General features: G+C 39.2%; 1 protein-coding gene across 1 annotated transcript in view; it reads right to left on the bottom strand.

Moving 5' to 3' along the window:
- Window positions 1-26,697, bottom strand: part of BICC1 (BicC family RNA binding protein 1) — a 91,287-nt gene that overhangs the window by 42,452 nt on the left and 22,138 nt on the right. Inside the window, exons 2-3 of the mRNA XM_066191641.1 lie at window positions 15,661-15,707; window positions 3,556-3,625 (exon numbers count right to left, since the gene is read on the bottom strand). Coding sequence (XP_066047738.1) covers window positions 3,556-3,625; window positions 15,661-15,707 — 117 coding nt within the window. The remainder of the gene's footprint in view (window positions 1-3,555; window positions 3,626-15,660; window positions 15,708-26,697) is intronic.

Genomic DNA, 26,697 nt, shown 5'->3' with positions numbered 1-26,697 from the left:
ACACAGCAGAAAGGGCTGGACAACAAGGACGAGACAGGTCAGTGTTTCAGAAAGAGAGAGGGAAAATCCCATCAGCTTATGCCTGCTTGGAAAGTGTTTGTGGAACTACATCACCTGACCATTTAGGATCTGGCAATCTACTCACACTTTCATACCACTGAATAAACCTTTAAAAGACAATTAACAGCATTCCGAAAAAACAGTAACTACAACAGAGTGAAAAAGCATGTTGAGAGCAAAAGCTACTGTCTTTCAATTTGGTCTTTAATTCACTAGACTAGAGAAGATCTCAGACCTCCAGAACATGAGGCTTTGGTACACCCTGACCTTTAGAGCACCAGTGCAAAGCAGAGCAAATCATGCCAGTGCCAATTCTTTCCCTACTGATGGAATCAGTTGTGAAGAGCTTTAAACTGTTCACTTCCCTCCGTAAATCCTTAATGTAATGGGATCTCTTTGGCAACCTGAACAAATGGCTTGCTTTAAGATGCTGTGGAAGATTTATATCTGTTTGTGTGTTTTCTAAACATGTATTTCAAAATACTTTAACCCTCCTCATCACTGGAGTAAGGCTACAGCATCTGCACTTCGTTAGAACCAGAAAATTCCTGTTTTGCCCTTATGAAACTGTTGAGAGCAGATAATAGTGGTTTTTTAAATTAAGCTTTGTGATGAGGTGTTTTAAAAGATTCATATTAAATAATAAATTTGTATTAGCAAATTTTTTAAAATCTGCTTATGCTAAATTCAGACAGTCTTCTGCAATTCAGAAAACCCATCAGAAAATATTTTTCAAGTGTAAGTTAATGATTCACCATTATGATACTTAAAAAAAAATAATTTTGGACTCATGAATTTAAAAGTTATGATCCATACAACAGAAAAGAAATGATACAGAAGTTCACAAGCCATCTCCTCTTGGTGCTTCAGCTTCACTATACCACTTTTTTTTCCTAAAAGACCACGAAAAGATTCTAGGTCTTGTACAGAACTTAATCTTCATATCCTTGCTTAATCTTACTAGCCACTGCAAATTTCAATACCTTTGTGTTTAAACACAAAACAAAACATGGTCTCTTCTTATTGATTTAGTATCAGTGTCTAATTAAAACTGTCAACAGCAGTGAGAAGAACGATACCACTAAACCCTAAGTGCTTAATGACAGATTGACCAATATCACAGAAAGAAAAGCAATGCCTGTTTTCCCCCTATATTGGGAGGAAAGCTGTGAATGACCTAAGGCCACAACACGCAGGATGTGAAGCTGCTGAAATTGTAGGCAAATTATATTGCAAATTTATACAAAATAATCTGGTATGTCTTGATGATGACTGGGTCCAGCGTGGGGCTGAGTAAAGCACTGCCTATCCATAGCTGCTGCTCCCTCACTGAATGACTCAGGCCCTCAGTTCCCAGCCAAGGAGACAGGCAGAGATAGCATGTTCTGAGTTCAAGTCCCTGGAGTGCCAGCCAGTTATTTGTTGCAGACTCCCCTCTCAATCACAAAATGTCATTAAGTGAAGCTAAGAGTATGTTAAACACTTGGAATATTTACCCCTATATAAACAGCTGCTGTAGCTGCAAATGGAAACTTACAGAACTGCAAACAATTGGTATTAAGTGCAAACAGAAGATATAAACTATACTTTATTTCACAAGAAATAGGAACCTCAGGGTTAAGGGGTTCTTTGTATACATGCTGAAATTTACCATCTTAGGTACATTATATATATACACACACAAAATTTAGCACACCAGAGGTGGCCAGAGAGTACAAGTCTTAACTCTAGAGCCACCCTGAATTTGAAACATTTTTACTAGTATATAGCATGTTGCTAAAATGTCTCATAACTTTAGAGCCACCCTGAATTTCAAACACTTTTTTTAATAGTATAGCATATTGCTAAAATGTCTTGTTTACAGCCCATCACTATCTCACTATCTAAAGTTTCTTTTGGCATAAGACTTTATAGGATAGTCATTCCCACTGCAGATACACTCAGTATGCCCAGCTGTAATATGTGTTCCCTTTCCTCAATTTTTAGTTTTATCAGCTCATAACTCTTGGCTGTTTTATTTCCCGTGGTACTCAAATTCATTCCATGTACTGATAGAGCTTCACCACATTATCTTCGACTTGAGGTTACAAATAAAGAAGTTAAATTAACTTACTTTAAAGCTGCATCTCCAAATACCAATGCAGAAACCCAACCAACCACCTCCTCTTACCCGTGTTTTCTTGGCCTTTCACTCATGCTTTTCATCTTCAGAACTAAGCTCATTTAAATTAGGGGGGAAAAAGGTACAGGCATCACTTTATTTCTTCTTTTCTGTCCTCAGAAGAAAAACAAACTCTTGTGCCTCAGCTTCCTGAGGAGCATTAGGTGTGCATCAATTCACAGCACCCCGAAGAGAGGGTACACAGAACTCCCCAGGTTTGCACAGAGACCTTGTCACTCTTGCATTACTATAAACGTTAGTTCCACATACTGATGCTTACATCACAACCCCTGCATTTTTCCCAGTCTTAACTCCTTCCCCAGTTCTTGCCACTTAAGCGAGATTCTTTTTCCATGCAAGTGGGGAACAGAAAAAATGAAATCAATCTGGACTTTTAATACCATGTGGGAAAGTACCTCAGAGACAATCTCACTTTACACCATAAAATTTTTATTAATCCTGCACCTTTCTAAAAAGATCATTTTTCTTCCCAAGAGATCTTATTCCTTTACTAAGGTTAGCCCACACCTCCACCTATACATTCTATATATAACATAGAGAGAAATTAGCTCAAGTTCACTTTCTTGGTTTTTAAATATGTATCAGCCTGGACAGAAATGCGTGCTTTGTTAAAAATCACTCCCAGTTTCACTTTGTTACGCAGAAGAGAAATCAAGAGCTGCTTTTAATCAGTCACTGCTATGATTCCTTAGGAACAGAACAAAGTTTATTTCAAAGAGAGATGCTCCAGACTGCATACTTAGCTCACACTAATAGGCTGCATTTCCAAAGGAAGCATAATTTAAAACATAATACAGGTCATTCCTAAGAAACAGCTCCACTTAGGTTTCTTAGAGAACCCAGAACAGCGAGCATGCTGTCCCTGTCAGGGACACAATGAATATTTACTGTTCTGCTGGGCTTGGCCAACACTCATCTTTGTACTCTACAGAAACAAACAAAAAAACCCCACAAAACACCCACTCATCTAAAATGTTACCAGAACCACTGACTTTGGCTGCCGTAAAATAAAGAAACTGTTCTGATTAGATACAGAATCACACAGCAGAACGCTGTACACATGCTTAATGCAACAGTACTGATTAAATAAAGTACTCACAGAATTGCAAGCTCCTCAAAATGGATTTGTGTATCAAATACCTATATAAAGCCAAGATAACTTCAACAAGAAATTTCTATAAGAAACAGCAGACTGAAATGAAAATACTTCAGGCGACCAGTATTGATGTGTGGCTCAAAATCCAGTTCCTTATTCTGTGGTTTTACTATGCTAGCAGTGAATCCCAACCCATAATAAGAACAAAATAAAATACCTTTTTTCGATTTTGCTCCAATCTTCAACTTTGATGGCCAAGCAATCTGTGTATTTGTTTCTTCCATAATCTAATAAAAAAGAAAACATTTTCAAAAACTTAAGGTTTTATCTTTCTCCTGCAAAGGCATCTCCTGCAGTTCATTTTCTGAAAATACAATGTTTACCATTCTTAAAACTGTTGATCATTATTAGTTTTAAACAGCACAAGCCATTAATTGCTTCTCTGGTTTTCTTGAGAACTTTTGTCGTCAATAAGAGTGGCTGAGTGGTGATCATTCAAAAAGAATTCCACAGAGCAAACCCAAGATGCTCAACAGCTCCTATGAAGTTCAGATGACCACTAACAGCTTCAGCAGGCTCTACACCTGTCTCAGAGGGAATTTCAAACCTTTACAATTCAACACAAATATTTCTTCAACTACCTTAAAATGGTTTTTAAGTAAAGTCTATCAAATTTAATTTGAGTCTTTTTGAGTCTCCATAAATTAAGATGTATTGGTTTGCCTCACTGTTACTTTTCATTATAAACTTTCCAGACTCCAGAAATTTTACTTCTTGGTTTAGCAGGTCAGAGCGGACATTTGACAGCATTTATTTATTATGAGCGTGCAGTGTGTAACCTATCTGTCCACCTCCAACCAACCAACAGAGAATAACTGTGCGCGCACTCTTACCCTGTGAAAACCGTGCAGTCATTCAGCTCAGTGTCAGCTCTCATCCTGTTGCTGCCGTTGGCTCAGTGAAAATTCCATCAGCCCTATTACAGGCATATCATACTGAAATTTCATCCTGGCACAGAGCTACAGTGCTTCACCAACCCATTTAGTTGTAACACAGGAGAAGGATCTGCCTGACACCAAAGGCTTTAGATAAATGAATGGAAATCCAGCTCCTAGAAATGCTGGGCAGGTCTACTGAGACTAAAGGACTTTTCTTGTATACTGAGATCTCGCCAACAAGCATGGTGAGCTCATACCTCTCATCACAATTAAGATGGAATGACAACAATTAAAACGTTAAAATAATTAGCAAAGCCACTTCCAAGAAGAAAACTAATGCATTAAGAAAACAGCTACAATACCAGTAAGTTTTCCCTAACAGTATAATTCAGAATTAAGGCATACTTCTCTAACAGTTCCTAATTCTTATCTTCTACATCCAAATCCCAAGGACACCACAACAACTTCCAGATTAGTATGCCATGTGGAAAAACTGAAAGCATCAGCCAGACTTCATTATCGTATATTTTTGGTTTTAGCACTATTGGATAATAAGTTACAGCTGAAATAAAACATTTCCAGGAGGGTGAAATTCTACCAGCAACATACATATACGTCTCACCATTTTCCAATCCAGATGTGAGAACAGCTATTTCAAAGAATTCACTTGTCACTGATAAAAGGCTTTGGGCCTGGACTTTTTTTTAAATTGTGCAACAGGCAGTGAAATACACAGAAAATTGGAAGGCACTAGCTAAAAGGAAAAGGGAGATGCTAAAACAAAGAATGATGCAGGACTGAGTTATAGAAGATCCAACATGAAAGGAACCACAAGAGAGGGGACAGAAGAAGAATGCATGTCATTCGAGGCAAGCATTACATCCCATCACTCCTCTACCCTCTCAATAAATGTTGGAGACCTCCGTCTTAAAGAAATTAAATCCTCCCCGTTTCTTACACTAAACTAAAATAAAAGGAAAGCCCACAAGTTCACAGCTGCACATTCTGGGGACATATGAGAAAGATGTATATGAGATCTTCAAAGCAGGTTGACTGCCAGCCACTGAGATTTGGCCATCTACCACAGTTAATCTCTTGGTATTGCTAAAAATTGCCACACGAGACCAAAAAAGACAACTCAGTTTGGTCACTACACAGGCAAGTTTATCTCCTATCCTAGACAGTTCGGCAAAAAAAAAAAAAAAAAAAAAAAAAAAAAGGTCAGGATGCATTTACATGAAGTACATTTACTGAAGTATCAAAACGCTGTGCTGGCTTTCAACTCTAGGCTGTAACAACACAATAAATCGGGGCTTTCATAAGAACACTTAAAAAGAAATCAAACTACACTGCTTACTCCTTAAACTATCATTGTATTTAAGTTACTATTTATGTATTGTATTTATTATAACGGCAGAGTGTCACAAAGCTCTGGAAAGCTCGGAACTGAGTTGTCATTAGAGCAGTTAAATCTGAAAGTAAAGATATTGATGACTGCGTGGATCACTGTTGAACCAACTTTTTGTTTCAGCTTTACCATTCAAACCCAGGCAAGTCTGAAGTGCCAAGATTATACTTTTTTTCCTGAAAAATATGAAACCATTCCACGACAACCTCAAAGTGCGTGTTGCAATGGAACAGCTTTATTAGTGAAAACTCCGTGTTACGCCACACACCCTGAGAACAGGCGTTCTGCTCTCACACAAAGAAAAAGAGAGAACTCACAAGTACTCCAGCTATAATACATGCGTTCCAATTGTCTAAATACTTGAGTTACATAACATTTAGAGGAAATTCAGCCTAGGGATGACTCAGAGTTCATGATCTCTGCAGAACAGATCTCTGCTAGCTTCCCTTGTTTCTATAAGTGAAAGAGTGAGTACTAATCAGTGCTCTCCTTGCCTTGAGGGACCAACTGACCAAAGGGATCCGACATATCTGTCACCAAGGTTCAATCCCCTAGCAAATAACCTCATGCTTCTGCTCAAAATGAAGGAAAACCTAAGAAATTGTCTTCCTACAACTTTCCTTTCTCCCCTTTCCCCAAGGGTAATTGTAGTGTTTACAAGCCAAAATATGTAAGCTATTCTCAGTGGAGAAAACAACAGAAGAGGACAAGACACTGAAAGACACCAACAAAACAAATCAGACTGTACTCTGACCCTGAAAAAAATTGGCTGTAGTTGCAAATCATTGGGCCTTCAAGAAAAAAAAAGTCTAACTGTAAGGCAGCTGGAAGACAAGCTTTTGGCTTCCTTATATTCCAGCTTGAAAAGTTTATAGTTTAAACACTTTGGGGAGTTTTTACATTAAGACAGTAAGAAATTATTTTTTCTTATGCTGTATTTTCTGTTAAGCTGATTTTGGATGGAAACTGGAATGTCCTGAATGCAACAAAACCAACCAAACAAAACTCCCCCAAAGCCCACAAGTATTTCAGAATCCAAAGGAACTACTTTACACACAGTAGATGAACAAGAACAACATATATAACAGACCTTTCTTCATTTAAATCAAGCACATTAAACCAAAGTATCATTCGTTATAGTTGGTGTTGGTAAGATACCTATTTCTGACCTTCCCACCTTTGGGATTTGGGCATCTTGGCCTTTTCTGCCTCAGGTATTGATCACAGTGAAAGGAAAAATGGGACAGGCAGAAATCTGCATCCTCTAGTGAGTTTCTGCAGCTTCCCAGTCTGAATACCTTCTCCACTTTTTCCCACTTAAGTGAGGTTCTTTTCCCATGCAAGTGGGGAAAAGAAAAAGAAATTAAATCAGTTTGGACTTCAACAGCATGTGGGAAAGTAACTCAGAGACCACCTCACTTTCCACCATAAAGATGTTAAGCTTAGTCTCTGAGTACTTGGTTTCACAGACTTAAAATGTTCACCTTGAATCTTCAGCTTTCAGAAAAGTTGCCTTAGTCCCCTCAGTTTGTATATATTCACAGCTGCATAAACAAGTTTATTCTTGTGGTTTATTTGAATCATGGGATATAACTTAGATGAAAATTAAAGAAAAATATATTTCCATAGGACAAGACCTGACGTGAAGAGTCACAGCAGACAAGTGAAATTCTACATGGGGTGATCCTCAGTTCTTCCTCTTGCAATGCATAAGGGGTGATGCAGCACTGTCTGAGAGGATGACTAATCCCTGAACATAAGTTTTGGCAGCAGAGCAACGGGTGTAGCTGGAACCCGAATTATGATATTTAATGATTTGCTGTCTTTTCGGTTTGAGGAGAGGAGAAAGCAAGGCAAGAACAAGGACGGGAAGGAAGAACAAGACTCAGAAGAGGGTTGTGTGAAGTTACCCATTGTGAATTCAAACCCCAAAACCGGTGAGGCCAGAGAAAGCACTTGCATTGCCAGAGCACATCAGCAGGGCAGCATCAAGGACTCCTGGTTTGGTGAGGAAATTTGAGGAATATAAGGAGTTCAAAAAGAAATTACAAAACTTAGCCCAAAGCCTGGTGCAAGTACGCAGCTCTCGTGGAAGTCTGGCCAACATTTTGGGTAACAGCAATGGATTTACATCCCAAGCCGTGTTGTGGTTTCTTTCCCCCTGAGGTGATCTACATAAGGAATTCCAATCAAGAATTCACTGTTTGCCACGGCTACTACTCAAAGTTAGACAGTACAGCCTGACCCCACTGTGTTAGCACTAATTCTGCAAGTAAGAATGAGGGGCTGTTCCTGAGAAGCAGCAATGGCACACGGCCCCAGGCCCACCCCACATTCCAGACCACACTGTTCAGAGTTCCCAGTTTGTGCTCCTGTGTGGCAAAAACCCCCGTATCTCCTATGCAGAGAACAAGAATTAAAACCATAAAAAGCAGAAAAAGCTTTAGTAAGTTTGTTCTGACTTCAGACTGTCAGTACTGACAACACACATGTAAGTACAATCTGTTTAAAGTACACAAGCAAACGATGCACAGGGAGGACAAGGATCAAGCTCCACTTGTGTGTCTGTACAGAAAGAAGCAGAGGGACAACAGGGTCTTCCCACAGGCAAGGACATGAGTGCCTGTGTGTCTTCAAGGGCAGGGCCCCTCATTTTCCCTTTTCATTGTCCAACTGTCAGAAATCCAGACATTTTCAGAAAAGGTGACCGCTTGGCTAATCCTTCTTCCCTAGTTTTACTTGCCTTGGAAAAAGGTAATATGTAAATTATTTAGACATTACTCTCTGGAATAAGCAACATCAGTAAGGATCAATAATCTCATATGCTTTCATTCAAGGTTCCACTGCAAGTCATTTGCTTCAACACTGCAGGAAATTGATTTTCACCTACTCACTTGTCCATCTCTGTTAAATTGATTTTTATTTCAAGTTTTTATTATATGCTAAAATAACTATCAAAAAACACTGATGTGGTTCTGACTGACATATAAAAAGGGAACAGGAAGAAAACTTGCCTGCCTCCCACCTGCATACTGCTACACTGTCATATCAAGCTAAGCAAAACACCAACAACATGTCCCGACAACTTCTCAGGGCCAATAATTTTGTGCAGACTTTGAGGCTCCCCCAGAGCAGCAAACAGGCTGTTTGTTGTATAGGGCTAATCCCAGCCCATACTGACTAACAAATTGACCATCTCTACAAGGTATTCACAGCCATTCCTAAAGACCCTATCAAGAATTGAGGCAAGCATGTGCAGGATGAAGAGGTCCTGAAGCTAAAATTAGAGGGTAACATCATAGGCAATGTATTTATTCATAGTTTTGATCAATGTGCATCAAAACTTGTGTACTAAATACTTCAACTCATGAACAGATTATGTATAAAAGCAATAAAGGCAGCAGAGTAGAAGACATCAGTTTTCCAAATCAAACTTTCAGCCCTAAAAGTAAAAAGCCCTAAATCACTAAAGATGGGATTGGGAAAGCTGCCTATATGGATATGGCTTTGGAATTTTTATTGTTTCCATTTCCAGTAAGGGATTTTTAGCCTAGAAAGGCTGAGAACACATGCATGTATGCACATACACACTGCATCTTTTTTAACCTTCACTTCACCTGAAAAGAACTAAGATGATTCTGTAAAACAAGGGTCCTGTTTAAGCAAATATTGCAGTATTGTTGCTGCATCCAAAAACTGCATTAAGTGAACCTTCTGCAAGAATAACATTTACAGAACTTTGTACTTCATTTACAAATACAGCAAATAAAATCAAGTGAGAGTAAAAATCAACCAATCAAATGTCCTTACCTATGGAGAAACACTGAAGTTCTTTGCTTGATTTAACTGTTTTGTTTACCCTCAATATAAATATTAGTCAAGAGTCAGAGGTAACACTTTCATTTTAAATACATGATAAAGCACAGCCGAAAACAAAGAAAACTCTTATGCATGCCAAAAATTTATCTACAGAAGTATCTGTCTGTACAGCATTAATGAATTACACAAGTAATGTAAAAAAAACCCTAAGAAAGAGTACCACTGAAAAATGAAGTCACAGAGAACACTGTTCAACACACCAATATGCACCCAACTCTCCCCTCTGAAAGCAAAATCAGCAATTCTCCTCCTTAGAAGCCAGAAACCCAGTGTTTACTCTTGAGTTGTATCACTCATTCTTCTCTCCTTTTCATTATTTTTTCCCCCCAACTTAAAAGTACAAAAATTTCTGAGAAGGAAATCCCCCCTCTGTTTTAAGGGAGCGTTTAACTCTCAGAATGAAAAGCATTGAGCACCACAATTGAGCTGGTGGTGGCAAACCACTCCTTTATTGCTTTACAATGCAAGAGATCTCACAGTATAGCAATAAAGTGGCATAAAGTAGAAATTTATCAACTAAGACTTCATATTGCAGGTAAAATCTCAAGATAGCACCCACTGTATCAGAAGCAGCACAGGAGAAACTGGAGATGAAATGAAAAAAAAAAAATTCCTTGGAATTACTCCATTGCCTTAGCAGAATGGTCACTATACTACAAATGGGATGAATGCCATTTTCCACAAAAATGAAGCCTTCCCACCACTCAGCTCTGCCTGAACTAAGCAAAAAGTTAAGTAAGCATTCTTGATTTACCTTTTTAGAGAAACTGATCCAACCTAAATAGGCTTCTTTCCACTGGGTGGGGTTTTGCCAAAAGGGAGACAAATGTCTCAGTCCCAAGATTTCCTGCAAATGTTAACTTTCACTGACATTCTTTCAGCCCTCTAATCCATGCTGCCCTCTCCAAGCAGTCGCTTCCTCTTCCTGGGAAGCTAAACGAGAGGAAGCTCAGTGTAAATTGGATGCCAGCATCCCCATCCCAGCCAGGCACTTGAAGCCAACTTTGGAAACGTATGGCCTTAATATATCCTTGTCACACACTGTGAGCCAAGCTCTGCATCAAGAGGTTATTTTAATGCTAGTGCAGATCCTGATTACCACCCAGAAAAAGTGGAATGTGTGCAACCAGTTCCTGCAGCTCCAAACTGCTCCTGTGGCTGAAACAGAGAGAAGAGCCATGATAATGTCTGATCGCCACCAAGTCACAAGGTGTCACCTCCAAGATAAGTAACACGGCAAGAAACAGAGAGCTGAGTGGTTGCCATCAGAAATGGAAATGCAGCCCGAGGGGAACTACAGTTATAAATAGGCAGCTTGGGAATAGCCATGGCTGAAGACACACAGAAAGCCCTTCAGAAGTTACTCCTGAATGTGGATAATAATTAGCTTGAGACACTTTAGTCTCAGGTCAATGATTAATATTTTTAATGCCTAAAAATGCCCTAAGCCACTTGCACTTGAAGCTCTAGATATGCTTCACATTCAGAGATTAAAAAGTAAGACTGATCCACTTCCAGCCTGACATACTACAAACAGAAAATTAAACTTATTTGTATCAGAATATACCACCTATATTTAAAAAGTGCATATAACAACACTGTATTAATATATTCACGTGTAAGAATAACGCAAAAGTTAGGCTGTTTGTCCCAGGCCAACGTAAAAGGTATTTTTCAAAGATAGAAGAGAAAACACAGGATGTTGCAAACCAAGCTCTTTTACTCTCTTAGATAAGTAAACAGGGCTTGAGGAAGCTTTCTTGCTGCCTTTGCTGCCAGAGCCTCCTAAATAAATAAAAATGCACATTCATAACTACTGCATAGAGGACTTTAAGACAAATATGACTAAAGGTGCAGTTATATATACCTCTTTTTCACATCTTCAAATAATTGCCAGGGGTTTATTTCTTGGCTTTGGTTAGGCATTTGTTTGTTTTCTTTTTTAGTCTCTTGGTACTACTGTTTCCAAATACCTGGACTGAAAGATCAGCTGTTTTTAAAGGATGGTTTCACCACACCATGCTTCCAAAATGGCCTCAGTAACTTCTACAGTGCTGATTATTTAATAAAATTAGAAGCTACAGTTTACATGTAAGCAGAGGAAGGAAAATGAAAAGAAACTACTTGTCTTCCTTTACACTCCTAAGCTCCTAATAATTAACAGAAGAGATTTTGGTACACAGGTGAAACATTTGCCCAGTTGCAACTTCTCCAAGCACACTTATGTCTCCCTCAGAAAATTAGAGTCTACAGTCAAGAGAGACATGAACATTTAAATACACTTTTTGCCTACATCCATAGATAACTTAAAAACCCCCGAGTATCTGCAACTGGGCAAATGCATACAAACACCACTTCTGTTTGCTATAAAAAGGTACAAAAGAAACCCAAAACATAAAAGAATGCCAAACACTCAGGACCAGCAAAACACACAAGTTACAGCGCTGGCTGGTAGTATTTTGTGCTTCCCACCAAACCAAGCTCTGCAAATGAACTCTAAAAGCCAGGAAAGCCAAAGCTGAGAAGTCCCTGCAGGCATTCCTCCAAAGCCAACGACTAACACACACACTAACACTGAAATGAAGAGCTTGGATGCGTCCCGGGGTCAAGCATCTGTGCAGAGCACCACGAGTGCCTCATCTCCAATCACTCACTACCTTCTGCATGTGCAGTCCCACGTTAGCCTGAGAACTCCACCCGAATTCCACCAAAGCCACAGTCTTCACCTCTCACCCACCCTACTGCTCACAGGCCCTGGAGGAGGCTACAGAGACACTCCTGTCCTGAGAAGCTTCAGCATGAAGAATTATCAACAGCACTAAGATTCCCACGTGTTTAAAAAGAAGACAAGAAACCAGCTTGATGATGACAGAGCTCAAAGCAAGCCAAAATGATGCATGAAATTCCTCTCTGTTCACGTGGCCGACCCTCACCTGTTTTGGATTACGAACTCCTCAGGACAGAGAACCACCACCTTCTTACATTTTATATAGGAGTGTCACGCATCTCTGTAGGGCTACATAAATTCTCTGTTCCCTGGAACAATGACCTGGCTTTGCTGGGGGAAGGGGCCTTGCTTCCTATGAGGGGTGAACCAGATGCTGTGGAACTTGGTGGAAAAAATCCACCATCAACTGAAAATGGGCTTTGGATCAAGGACATGTAATAACTTCATATTACGTATTCCTCTCACAGAATAAATTAGAACAACAATTTAGAGAGCAATGTCCACAAGGATCTTTTACATAAACAGTGTGTAACACAACAGCAGAGCATTCCATGTTTATTTAGGATTACCTGCCACTGAACTGCAGATCTGAGAGCTCTACAGAGAAAACTGTGCTGTTATTTACTTATTTCTTGCTAAATTATTAGTAGCTCCCAGTGGTTTTGAAGAATCCTCATTAGATGATGTTAGGTTTTCCCTCATCTGAAGCAGTACCACAACTCAGAAATATTAGAAGGAAGTATGATATAGTCTTCAGACTCTTAAAAATGACACTACCAAAAGACATTTATCTACTTTTCACTTGAATTCAGGACCAGAGGAAGGGGCACTTCTTCACCTGATCTTCCCTGCCACAAAAGGGCAGTAATATTACCTGAATTTCATCAAGAATTTGGGCTTATTCTATAACTCCACAAACAACTGCATTACATTGTTTTTGCCAAAATGCTCAGTGAAATAATGCATTTTGACATTAAAATTGTTATTCGACTCTGGAAGCTGAAAGTTGGTAGGAACAGCTCACATCCACTGAGATTCAGCTTGATTACGAAAATCCAAGCAATACTGCTTTTCTCACATGTTTAAAGATCAGCAAAAGACTGCTTCGCACCAAACCCTTGTATTAACTTTCTTTAAAAGCCTCTGCAGCTTAACAATCCAGGTTGAGTCTCTGCCAAACCTCCAGTCACAGCCTCCTGCCTCCTGGTCTGCAAGCCTTGACATATGGAATAACCTTCCTGAATTTTTGCCTTGTCATTCCAACATTCCTATGAAAACTTCTTCCACCTCACACACCATTTCCAACCAACAGCTAACCTCAGCAGTTCATCAGAATACACCAAACATGGCACTATTGATACAAATAATGCCCTCCGGTTCTAGATGTGGCCTTCCAAGGATGCACTTCCCCCTTCCTGTTCCACTCAAAATCCTGTCAGTAATGTCCTGAAGTCTCATTATCTGAGCTGCTTTAAAAAAATGCCTTTGCAGCTCCGAGTTCATATTCATATCCGAGTTTCTGGAAATGTCCTGCTGCCTTAGTTTGCAATGTGGTTCTAATGCCACAAATCACTTTCTTCCTCACTGCACCAACCCGAAACACATGAAAGGAGTCTTCATTTTACCTCCACATACTCTGCCTTATTCATTTTGCATGAGACAGGAAAAATTTAACTCTGATTAAAGGAAATTGCACAGACAGACGGTGAGTAAGCCATGAGCAACTGTCCAAAGATTCCTTCCAACAAAAGAGAACTCAAAGGAGATCATTTCCATCTGGTTTTATTAGCTGTAGTATTGTGTGTATGTGCTTAGAAACTTCAGAAATCTGCATTGTGGAGCTGATGATATTATAAGAATGCCAGTTAAAATGAAGCAGCTTTAACCTATTGCGGCACCCACACTGTGCCCAGATAATAATTATGCACCAATATGACAAGATCTAAATGCCAAGATCACCACTGTATCATCAGTGTGGATAAGGACTGAACTCACCCACACACCTGAAGTTGAGCATATTTTGCTTTCCTTTTTTTAGCAGTATTTCCTGCTATTACACTAGTGACTACAAAATTGTAAGGTACATCATTATCTACAGTAAATAATCAAGTAATCAAATACGCATGTCAGATAAGCCACTCGAGAAGAAATATTTTATCCACATCTTTAAGAATTACGAGCAGATTTATCCAAGAGAGAGAAAACACTGTGGTAAAATGAATAATGTGTAGAATAAAGCATAGGCTACTATGGCATAGCTTTGTTTCAGCAAGTAAAAATACTCAAAGTATTTTGATAAAACCCTAAGGAGGAACTATTGATACATTCTCCTCTGTGCACACTAATATTAGACAGTTAAGCACAAGCATCACATTTGGAAAAATAACTCTCACTGTCAGTCAAGAGCAACATAAAACTGAAAATCCAAACATTTTGGCAGCATATATACTCCTCCTCACCAGCCTTTGTCAAGGCATCCCACAGTCACACGCAGGGTAAAGCAACCTTTTACATCTTCCTTTCTGGAATGACCACTTAGAATTACAGCAAAATACAGCAAACTACTCCAACAGACAGTAAGTCAAAAAGGACGGTCAAGGCATTTCAGCATACAGCAAGGTTTACACTGTCTTCTCTGTAAAGACAAAATAACTCATCATTTTTATTAGCCTGCAGCATGTAGATTTTCATTAACATAATTCATAAATAATATTCTTCACACTATTCTCAAAAAAAACCCAAAGAGACCAAAAAACCCCTAATACCCTGCTGCTTTATAAAAATAATTTCCAAGCCATTACTCTTGACCATTTCTCTTTGTAGTTTAGTTGCTGCAGGACTCCTTTTTCCAGTCCTTCTGTCCCTCTGTCCAACCACAAACTTTGTTGAACCATTTTGTGGATTGTACATTTCTTTCTTAAAAGGCCATTGCATTTCTCAACCAAATATTTACGCTTTCAGCAATATCACAATAAGTCACAAGTCAGTTTTTTAGTAACAGGATGTAGCATTTATCCACGGACAAAATCCTTAAGACCACCTCACACCAGCTTCTGCATGCTCACAATTAAGCAGAACAAATGTTCATCATGTGTAATTTCCAATTTTAACATTTTCAGTGAAAGAATTGGTAAAACTTAAATTGTTTTTGTGCATGGATGACAGGAGCATACACCAAAGAACCTGTTCCTCATCTCATTCCATGCATGGCTAGTAGCAAGGAGACACTTTAAATGACAAAATCATTATTAAAATTTTGATCAATATGGTAGAAACCACACATGCAGTTTAATTAATCACAAGCATGAGTAATTGGTATTTTTTTTTCTCCAGTCAGGTGCTGTCATATAACTGAAATATCTTTCTTACCTTCTGAAAAAAGTCTTCCCCACTTTTCCCTTTGCCCTCTGCAGCAGCTGTAAAACACAAGTGGGATCTGGTTACTAAATACACAGGAGAAAATTTGCAGGCTTACATATAGAAATTCTCAGTGAGTACACGCTACTGTGAAATAACAACTCTGGGTATTTTTTCTTATGCAATAAACATTTGTCAACAACTGAGCAAAACCCAGATCAACTTTTTACAAGTCACTTGCCAAGGACTGAGCCCTTGGTATTTGCATACTCAAGCTCTAACACACGGATACTTATTTTAGTTACAAAACACACACGGTGTAAGTGTAACAATTTAGTCACACTGCATACTTTGCCCTGCAGTCCTACCAACAGCGGGATCAGCAGAAAGCTAGGAGAGCACAAGACTTGCTGCATCAAGTACCGCATTATTCAGTGATCTCAAGACCACGACCTGGATTACCTCCCACTTGTGTTTAAACCCATAACTGCAAGTTTAGTTAATGCAAATTACCACACTTTAAATGCTACAACTGTTTGCATACCGCTTATGTTGTGGTTTATCTGTGTTGAGCTAGCAAGCAGTTCAAAGCACAGTAGCTCAAACTGACTATGAAGAGGATCGTTTCCTTTTCCCTGGAGAAATGGATGCCCTCAAAAAACTCCAAGGGTGGAAAAGAGTTTCCTGAATGGTACAGGATTACTGAAGCAACTTACACTCACCACGATGTTTTTTGTATTTCTCATGTACAAAACAGACCCCTTGAGCTCACCCCATCACCCTGGCTTCAAAGCCATGTTTTAACTACTTAGATTTGCCCCCTCCTCCAATTACACAAACAATTCCAAACTCTTAAGGAACTGTTAACTCAGCTAATTCAGTGTGATAGCAAATGCAAGTGAGCAGATACAGGCTGGAAGCATGAGAGGACTTCTACCCCAGAGGAAGAAGTGCCACTACATTTGAAATAGGCTTCTCAGAATCTCAATAACAACACTTAAATACCACAGAGAAGAGCACACTAGCAAGTTTTATCTAATACAGTTCGAAGTTCATGATTCAACTCCAGGGCAGCCAGAGCAGAGGCAGCAAATGAAGCCTGTCAAGCACTCATCTTGCTGCAGGAGCAATTCCAGACACCCCAGTTCCACAAGTCTGAGGAAAAAAAGCCCTCCCCACCTTCAAAACCCATTGGTGCCTGTATGAGAAGAGCAAACTGGCCCATATTTCACCAGAACCAGGTTTTCTGGAAGCAGAGAAAACAACTGGGGAAGGTTTGTTTTCCAGATTTACAAGCTACTGATGTGAGCAAAAAAACCACAACTTCCACGAAGCAGCCCCTTGATAGGTGCACATTGCTTAATGTGTTTTCCATTAAGTCAGGGATAGATAGGAAATGCTTGTGGGAAGTGAGGAGCACCACCACTCTATTTCAAGTGGAACATGGGATCAACATGCTTTTAATCAGGGGGTACACGAGATAAATTGGAGATGAGAATGAGATAAATGTGTGGCCAAAGTTGCAGTTTTGAGAATAGACAGATTTTGTTCCAGCTGCAAATGCATAACTTCCAAACTGAAGGCAAACAAGAGATGGCTTAGGATAATAGCAGTGATGCTCTGCAGGGCATTAAGCAGAATGCTGACAAAGCGGATTCCAAGCTTTTTCATTGTAGATTTATTTTTAATATGAATCATTCTGGTGCCCTGATTTACAGCTTGGCCCCACCGACAACTGATGGCACAACAGATAGAATCCAACAAGCACAGACCAAGTGGGAAAGAAGACGGAATGGAGACATCCCAAAATGGGTTCACAGGAATAAAACTCACAACAGGAGAGACAATAGGAAAGTTGAAGCAAATGGCACTTCAGAAAAATCTTTGTTTAGTTACTAGGGGTTTAGTTGTTACAACATACCATAAAGATACGGTCTCTCATTAATAAAATGCTTTGTGATAACCCGTTTGTCAGGTCTCATGAGATCTGTGAAAATGCAGGGAAGACTGTATGGTGGTTTTCGGAAAGACACTGAAGGTCTGCACCTTAGAACAGCTCTTCACACGTTAAGAGAGACTGCAGTCTGTTGGAATTTTGTCACTTCATGTCCAGGATGCAGCATTATTTAATCCAGGATGAGGTATGCCTCTGATCACACCTCATTTTTCTATATTAAGGTGATCTAGTCATTACCATCTCCATTAGGCATTGAATTAATAAAGAAAAGATGTTCAGAATTGTGGATTGAAGTATTTTGTTACACTTAGAATGATGTATTTCACTATAAAAGAAAAAAAAAAAGCCTAAAAACTTGAAGACAAACTAAATTAATCAATGTATTACGCTTCTTTTGAGGTTAGCTATTTTCCAGATATTGTCCCCCTCTTCCCTCCTTCCTCTTATGATATAACCCTTTGTACCAATTATCTACTTACTCTTTCATTTTAATTCCTGAATTTCCTCTGGTTTTTAAGAGGAACAATTACAGTTAAAGAAATTTAAATTCTATCAGTAGTTTATGAATTTTGTGATGCTACCCACAATTACCTACATTTGCACGTATGTTTACTGCCAGACTAAGTCCCTATGTTTAGAAAGCTTCTAACATGTGTCTGAAATGTTTACGATTCATGTGAAATTATCTTGAAGCCTTTCTGCTCTCCAAAGCAGGTAAAGACAGTCCTGGCATTTCTGAAAACAGTAGGAATAGCCAAAACCAAGGGCAAATTTATCCATTTCTTTTATAATTGAAAAGATAAATGGATTTTGTTACAGCAAGAAAAACCCAGAATCTTTTGCAGGGAAATGAGCAAGAGAAGCATTCCAGAGTTATCAAATTTATGCAGAAGCCATTAAAATGCAAATCACTTACAGTGCTCTCTACAAGCAGATGCAATTCAGTAAGGCATTGAGGTTTACCTCTAATCAGATAAGCTGAGATAAAAGCAAAGTCAAATTCATGTTTAGGAAAAAAAAAATCTCCTAGGTCATCACACCCCAAGATCATCTTTTCTAAACAAATCTTGAGAGTATTAACCCCGACTCTTAAAATAAACTTCAGCTTTGAAATATCATATTAAGACGCTCACGATATTTACATCTGACAATGCACTCTGGCAAATTATTTTTGTAATCTTAACAAAAACAATTAGATTTTCAAAAAAGCAGGAAGTTTTCAAGTTCTCAAACACCAAAGACAACAAGCACTTTGTGGAAGGCAGAGGGGACCAGCACTGCTGTACCTGTGCTGCACAGAAGGCACAATGGAGCCCATCTCTACTAATTTTGAAATAGGCTTTCGGATTTTAATGGACAAAGTTTCACATTTTCTGAGATTAATGAATTTAAAATACTGCACCAGTGACAAACAACATAAAAAGTGACATTATTGCCTGGCACATGCCTTAGGAGACCACCCTTCTGCCAGTGGTCCCTGTCCCCAAAGCAGGTTCGAGAGAAATCACAAACCAAATGCTAATTAATCCAGTTGTACCTGACTTCTGACTGAAATTGTTTCATTCCTGCCAACTCAGGAAATACTGTTTTCTTAGAAAACAGTGTTTACTTTATGGTATTGAATAATCACTTAACCAACCCTCACAAAAACTAGGATTATTTTTACACAAGGTGGCTACACTGGTGTCAGAAATACAGATGAAACCTATGTAAATGTGCATAACAAGCATTTTATATTTTAAGCTATACTCTGTTTATTGTAATTTCTTCCATACCATGAAATATTTTATATTAGATTTTTGCTTTTCAAGACATATTGGATTGCTGAGGTTCCATCCAATACAAATATGAAACAGTTGAAACAGGTGTTAGCTGTTATGGAACCCATGAAGTTCACCATTTGTCTACTTAATCACCAAATCATAAAAAGGCCCAATTGTAATTTCTAGGTTCACATGGAAAAAATGAATTTGAGCTTTCACTTCAAATGCTGTGTTAGCTATTAAAAAAAGTTATTACAATACAGGTCATATTTTACAGGAAGGGAGCCCAAGATACACTGATTAAGTCAAGTCTTTAAACGAATTACCGTAACTTTGCTGATCTCACACATCAGTTTTGTGTCTTATTTTCCAAACTCTCGAAGTTATCAAAAACTCAGGGTAACTGAGTGTGACTGAGTTGGTGGCTTTGCCTTTACATTGATTAGTGTCAAAACTTCCTGTCTGCACTAAAAGACTACAGTTTTAAGAGGGCAAAGAGAGCACGTTCTGATCTTCAGGTCTCAACTATGATGAAACAAAAGCATTCCTTGCATCAAAATACTCTTTAATGTGAGAGATAACTAGGTATTATTTTCATTTTATCAAGACAAATCAACTTAAGTGGATTTCAAGAAGCTGTAGAATAACATACCTGAAGGTAAGTGCTCAATTATCCTTTACCTTTCCTACCCGCTGAATGAGGAGGATTTCATAACGCTCATGTCAAGACTGTCCTCACATTATTTAGGTTTGAGTTTTTTTCTGAAACTGCCATGGAAACATGCTAGCTAAATAAGTGTTGATTTTTATTTACTCCGAACTTTTTAACTGGAAGGGACAGTTATTTATTATAAACCCCTGAGCTATTTGTCCAAACTTACCAAGCTGCTTTCATACACAAAGAAACCCAACGAAAAACTTCTTTCATTGAACCAGAAACCACCTGACAAAGAGATGTTTTCCTGTGCACCAAGTCAGACACTAACCCACACATGCTCTGAAAGCTTGCTTATATCAAGCCAAGATAAAGAATTCCACCCCCATGACCACAGAGTTAAGCCAAATTGCTGAAAATACGCCTTTAGGAATAAAAAGATAGAGCGTACATTGTTAAAGAAAAAAAATCTGACCTTAAATTGAATTTGCTGAAATCCAAACAAAACAATTTTCCATTTTCCTTGTAATTGCAAAGCCAGTCTCAGTTCCAGTTTTCAGCTTAGGAACTAAGAAGTCACAGAGACAACTGAACTAAAATATACAGTCTGACAAGACAAGTAAAAAGGCTTAAACAAGCAAAAAAATCTCCATGAAAAATCCAAATATTTAGACTGATAACCGGCTTTTCAATAAGATTACGTATTCTTTTTACTTTATTATTTATAATAAACTTCATAAAAAAACCTGTTACACATAGCAATCTTGCCATTTCTGAATCTTATGTGGCTTCATGGAGTCTTCCAGAGTTGATGAATGAAAATGAGACATTCACATTTTCTTAAATTTATAAACTGAGCAATTTTCAGGTTTGAGGAAGGTGCTATAGACAGGTCAGAGTCAACTGACAGTACCAGCAAAGGGGGAAAAGCTCCAAAATTCTTGAGAAATTACTGGAACCTTCAACAAATGAGAAAAAAGGCAAACTATACCTGCCCATACAGCATGCTGTCAAAAAGTAATGACAGTGTGGACCTACGTGGTACCTGGAATATTACAGAAACCATTCACTATCTACATATTTTGTGACAAAAGGACTTTTGGACTGAGGGTGGAAGTGTCACCTTTTATTAAAGTCAGATAAAAAGAAGTCTAAACAAAGCCATGCATAATACGAAGTTAAAATGTTTATAAGGGAGCATTCTTCCTCTGTTAGAGCAGCCAGAGAAGAGCTGGAAGAATTTCAGCGTGCTCAGTAAATGACGGTAAGTAGCCTGTCAAGTATCTGGACAGTTTTGGGTGGGTTCCACTGTACCTCCTCCTGTTAGCAGGAACTCAATACACAACTGCTGAGCTATCCACAGGGAGGCCAGCTGTGCTCCAGCATCTGACACACCAACCCAGCGCTGGGAAGAGAGCAGGCTGAGCCCAGGCTGCTTTTACCCTGCTGCTGAAACACGGTGTCAATGAGCCCCCCTGGCCATCCACAGCCTCTTCCTGGAGCCTTTGCCAGCTGGAAAAGGCTCCCTGGATCAAGGCATGTGTCATCCAAACGTAACTGTAAACACAGACAGGTAACACATCCAAAATCTTCATTCTCCCCTTAATATCAGTCATAGTCACTTTATAAGAATATTAATTTTTCAACTCCCCTGAACACTGTATTAAAATTAAATCGTTGATACTAAAATTAAGATTGTTGGCAAGTAACTAAAACCAGCTCTACAACCAAAACTCAGGAAGCTTCACCCATCCATCATTTGTGATGAATAAAGGGAACAGCAACACAGAGAAAAAGGGAAAGCTTAAAATAAACTACACTTGCTTCCACTAGCTCTGCATGCATTGCCAAGAAGGAATGCAAGAAAAAAAACAACACATATACTCTGAGGACCAAAAAGACATGGATATTCAACAAATATTCCTAGAGATTTCCTCACAGTATTTGTAGGGACTTGACAGATTTGGTGACTGAAAGTTAAAGGGAAAAACAAATAGGAAGGGAATAAAAGAACAAAATAATTGGATTATACAGAAAGCAACTTGCCTTCTCCATTCCACCACCAATATTTTTAGGGTTGCGTAACTACAAAACTCTGTTTAAAACCAATAACTTAATATATAACAACTGTAAATTTTAGCTATTTAACAGATTTTTCTCATTTTGCAAAACAAATTTATCCCTGGGGGAAAAAGCTGTCTGCCAAAATTTCTATTTCTCTGCATAGAAATAAGTCTACTTGTTTATTTATTTTTAAAGACAAGTCACAGCTTGAAGGCAGGCTGTGAAGCTGGGGTTGCTTTGGGAGCCCCTTTTGCCGTGGTGGCAATCTCTCCTTTCAAAGGCACACATGGGTGCAGCTCATCCCCACAACCACGGAATGCTGCCTGGTGTGACGTGGAGCACAGGATTGAGGAGTTTGATGGAGATAATGAAATGACTGCTTTGATTCCTGCCAGCCCCTCCATAACCAAGCCAGGGAAACTGAGCAGCTGTCAGCACTGTATTACCTGATTAACACTACTCTACAGCTGCCACTTGTTCACTGTTTACAGCTACAAGTGCTCTGTTGTCTCTCTAACTGGGTAAAACATTCCTGGAAGTCTCCTGTGCCATCCTTCAGATGCGCTCCAGGACTTGTGCTGTTTCCTACAGAAGATATCCCAGCTGATGCTTCCAAAAAAACTTCAAAGCCCTACTGAAGTCTTCATACCCATCACTGACACACACTACATCAATGGCCCTGCTTTCTGGGATCAGCAGAGGGCTTCTTGGAAATTGCCTAACTAATAAAATTCAACTGAAGTCAACAAGAAAAACAAAACCAAACAAAGCACAACTGCACTTAGGACTTCCTGAAAGCATAAGGAGTCTCAAACGAGCACAAGTTTTCCATTTCAACTTTGCAACCACTTTGATGGTACTGTGAAAGGAGAATATCCCCAACTGCCAGGCTGGGGGAAAGAAGATGAGAATTCCAAGAAAGAAAGACTTATTGATTTTTCATCAAATAATTCCACTATTATCCCCAGATTTCTAAATACAAGCTACATTTTCCTTCCATTTTAATCAATGGATGAAGACAGCTTTTTGGACACTTAAACAACAGCCAAGTTGAACATCCTATTTCTAGGTCCTCTTAAGGAATAAACTTTCCATCTGTGCTATTGATAATAAATTTTTGTTACAAGAGAGCCTACCAAAAAGTCAATCATGAGACAGCTTTCTTAAGAACTATTGGTATTAGCATGAGTGAAACCTGATTAAAACCATACATTAAGTACATTCAAGCTCCTCCAGTAGCTTCCCCAGTTTTGAGAAAAACACCTTTGAAATGATACTGGAGACACTAATAAAAAGGGAAGAGAACAATTCTATGACTTTCACGTTCATAAAGCATTTTGTGACCTCCGTCTTGCTTCACTCTTTGCCAAGCAGCCCCCTGAGAGATGCAAAGTGGAATGAGTCACGTCCAAAAAGCATCACCTATACTAAGATGTGTAAAGGGAAGGTGACGTGGTTTAGCTTCTATCAAGGAGTTAGCTGATTGCCTCCCTACCTTTAAACAGGACTTTCAGCATTTCAGTTTTCCAGGAAATTTGGAACTCAGGAGCCAAAATGATAGGCTGGCCAGAAAAATTTTCACGTTGTATTAATTTATTCCAAATCCTTTGTAGTAAAAAACTGACAGCAGCAGGGCACAGCCAGGTCTGAAGGCTGCCAGAGCACTCTCCCACTTCAAACACAGCTTAGATGTCATCAATTCCCTGGACCTGTTATCCAAGGAGAGGCAGTTTTGGAGGAGACAGCTGGAGATGGGCAGCTCTAGCAGCTGCAGGAAAATCTCACCAACATACCTTACTGCTGTTACAAAACACTTCTCTGCACAGCAGTAAAAATTATGAATATTTATGCCAGCAACTCACTTGTCTGCTGCTTCAGGGTTCCACTCTTCAGGGAAGAGACCAAAACTATGACAGGATGAAGCCATTCCAGCCCTTCTTTCACTTTGCCTGCCTCAGTTGACTCCCCCATTATTTTAAGTGCATGAGCTGCCATGCACACAACCTGCACTAAATATGGGGCTGTGGTTCCCTAGGAAAGTATTCAAAATAAAAATATGGAAGACAAGGACACAGGGTGCAGCATTTTGCCCCTTCCCTTCAGTGTGCCCACTGTAAACACTGCAGAAGGGAAGGGACAGGCCAGCTGAGCGAGCTGCCCCTGTGCTGTCACACATCTGGAAATGGGACAAAGCATTCACAGAAGGGCAGGAGAAATAAGACATGTAAAGCTTGGCATTTTTCTAAAAATCTCTGCAGTGGGACTGCCTTTAGCCACTGGATGCGACAGCTCAAAAAAAAAAAAAGCCTTTGAGTGCCTCAAGAGGCAGAACCTCCCTTGCTGCCAGTGCCTGACAGATCCAACTCTGCCCCAAGCCAGAGTATGCATTTAACAGGCCTCGCTGTTTACAGGAGGAAAGAAAATCATAATATCAGAAGTGCCCTGGGGGCTGACACAGGATACCTGCCAAATACAAAAGCTCTGCTCTCAGCAGATTGATGGCTGGGGATATTCTCTCTATTTGTTTAGCATTCAACTTTCCCTCAATGCACAACCACTTTTCTTGTCAGGTATGAGTACAGATACTGCATGATTCATTGCATGGGAGGGGAGAATGTAGCAAGGCCATAAAAAAATTAGAAACAAAAGCCCTACAGATTTGGATAAAAAACGTACACAATATTTTTCTGATGGTCCTGCTTGTTATGAGTCATTCACAGATGTGGAGTTAAAGGAGAGAAGCCAAGATGAAGTCAAAGACAAAGCTTTATACAGGAAACCAGTTTAAGTCTGTTGCAATGCAGGTTAAACACTGAGCTCCAGGCCTTTTCCAGCAGTAAGGAGACACTGCCTGTATCAGGATCCATTATGCTGAACAAGATTCTGGAATACAATTGACAGGGAATTTGGAATTACAAAGCCTCCTGCTTTTCTAAAATTCAACCAAACCCACACTCCAGCTTCCTGGATGAAATTTGGAGAACAAAACAAGAGTTTCCTTTTTCTGTCCAAAAGCATTCATTCTTAATTTCTGTCTCCAAGAGAAGGAAAAAAAAAACCCAAACCAACAGCCTCAGTTTTAAAATTACACATGTTGTGAATCCTTTTCTAGGCATCTGTTCTCCTGCTTCTGCACGTCCATACAGCTGGTAACACCTGCAAATCCACATACTCAGGCTGCTTGGCATCTCCTTTTCCCTTAACCTGAGAATTCTGAATGTCTGCCATCTTCTATTTTTCATTCATCGGTTTCAAAATACACTGATCGCCTTGGATGTAAATTCCTCCCCAGATAAAAATCCAATTCAGGCTTCTTGCTGTTATTTTAATTCCAGGTTCTAAGGCATGTGACAATAGAGAAATTCAGTTTGGAATAGTCAAGTTCCAGTTCAGGGTAAAATTGAGAGTCACTCTTGTACATTAAATTTGTAATACATTAGGTTCAGTACCACTGAATCAGTGCCCACTTGACATCAGCTGTTGCCTTGAGCATTTGCAAAAAGTAAACTGGATCTTTTTTGTATCTTTTTGCTCCCCCTAAATGAAAAACACCAGTTTAAATATACATACAGAAAAATTTAAACCCACTTCAACTCTTCATGAGAAGGATAAATGAGCAATAAACCAGCATTAAGTAGAAAAGGACAAAACGTTCAAAAAGCCAAGAAGAAAAGCATAAGATAAACAAGTTTAAGTAAGTGCAGGCATAAGCACTGGGGCAAGGCACTGAGGCATTCAGTTAATTAAAACAAAAGAAGACAACAAAGGTAGAAGTCACACAAACACATAATCCTATTTTCAGGAATACACTGTACGTCTCAATTCATAGCTTTAATGACAGAAAAAAAAGTGCCAGTTTATTCTTGTATACCACCATAATCTACATAACATTTGAAGAAGGCAAATTCATCAGTGTGAGCCAAGAACCAAAACAATATGTTCAAGTAACATTACTGAGGAAATTACAAAGCAGATTTGTAAAGAGAGTGGGATGGATCCCCCCAAAGGGTGGAAGCAGAGGAAGTAAATTCACCCATCCAAGAGCTGTGTACCACCACAACAAAATGTGCACCAACTTGTCACCCATTTTCCCATGCACTTGCTGGGCAAGAAATCCAAATTACGTGTCAGCACAAAGATACAGTGATTTAAGTTACTTCGCCAAACTCAAGTTTACTCACAACACCCAGATCTTTCTGCTTTTAAGAAACTAAGGAAATGAAGTAATTGTTTAGGTAAGAAGATCAAAGCACAACAGAAGTCTAGACCCTTCTGGTAAAGGTGAACAAGTTCTATTTTCACAGCTGGTTTTATGTCCCCATTTTCATCAACTACATGAATTTTTCTTATGAACAGTTCCCATATTAAAAAACACAACTGCTACATACAGCTGCCAAAGCATCAAATTATTCTATTTGTGTGCATGCATGTAAACAAAACCATACGCATTCACAGCGAATCAAGAATGCCAAGCCGTATGATTAGGATTTCTAGACACAGTTTACAGTAAGATAAAAGCCTGCAGTGGTTTACATTACAGTGGTAAAATCTGGCCAGGAGCTTGGCATCCACACCAACTCCAGTCACGCCACATTAGGAGATGCGGGCTG

Source organism: Chamaea fasciata, unplaced genomic scaffold, assembly GCF_029207755.1.
Source record: "Chamaea fasciata isolate MVZ Bird 193981 ecotype frontalis unplaced genomic scaffold, bChaFas1.0.hap1 SCAF_9, whole genome shotgun sequence".
NCBI lineage: Eukaryota > Metazoa > Chordata > Aves > Passeriformes > Sylviidae > Chamaea > Chamaea fasciata.
The sequence above is the reverse complement of the archived record's forward strand: the minus strand, read 5'-3'. Positions and strand labels throughout refer to the sequence as shown.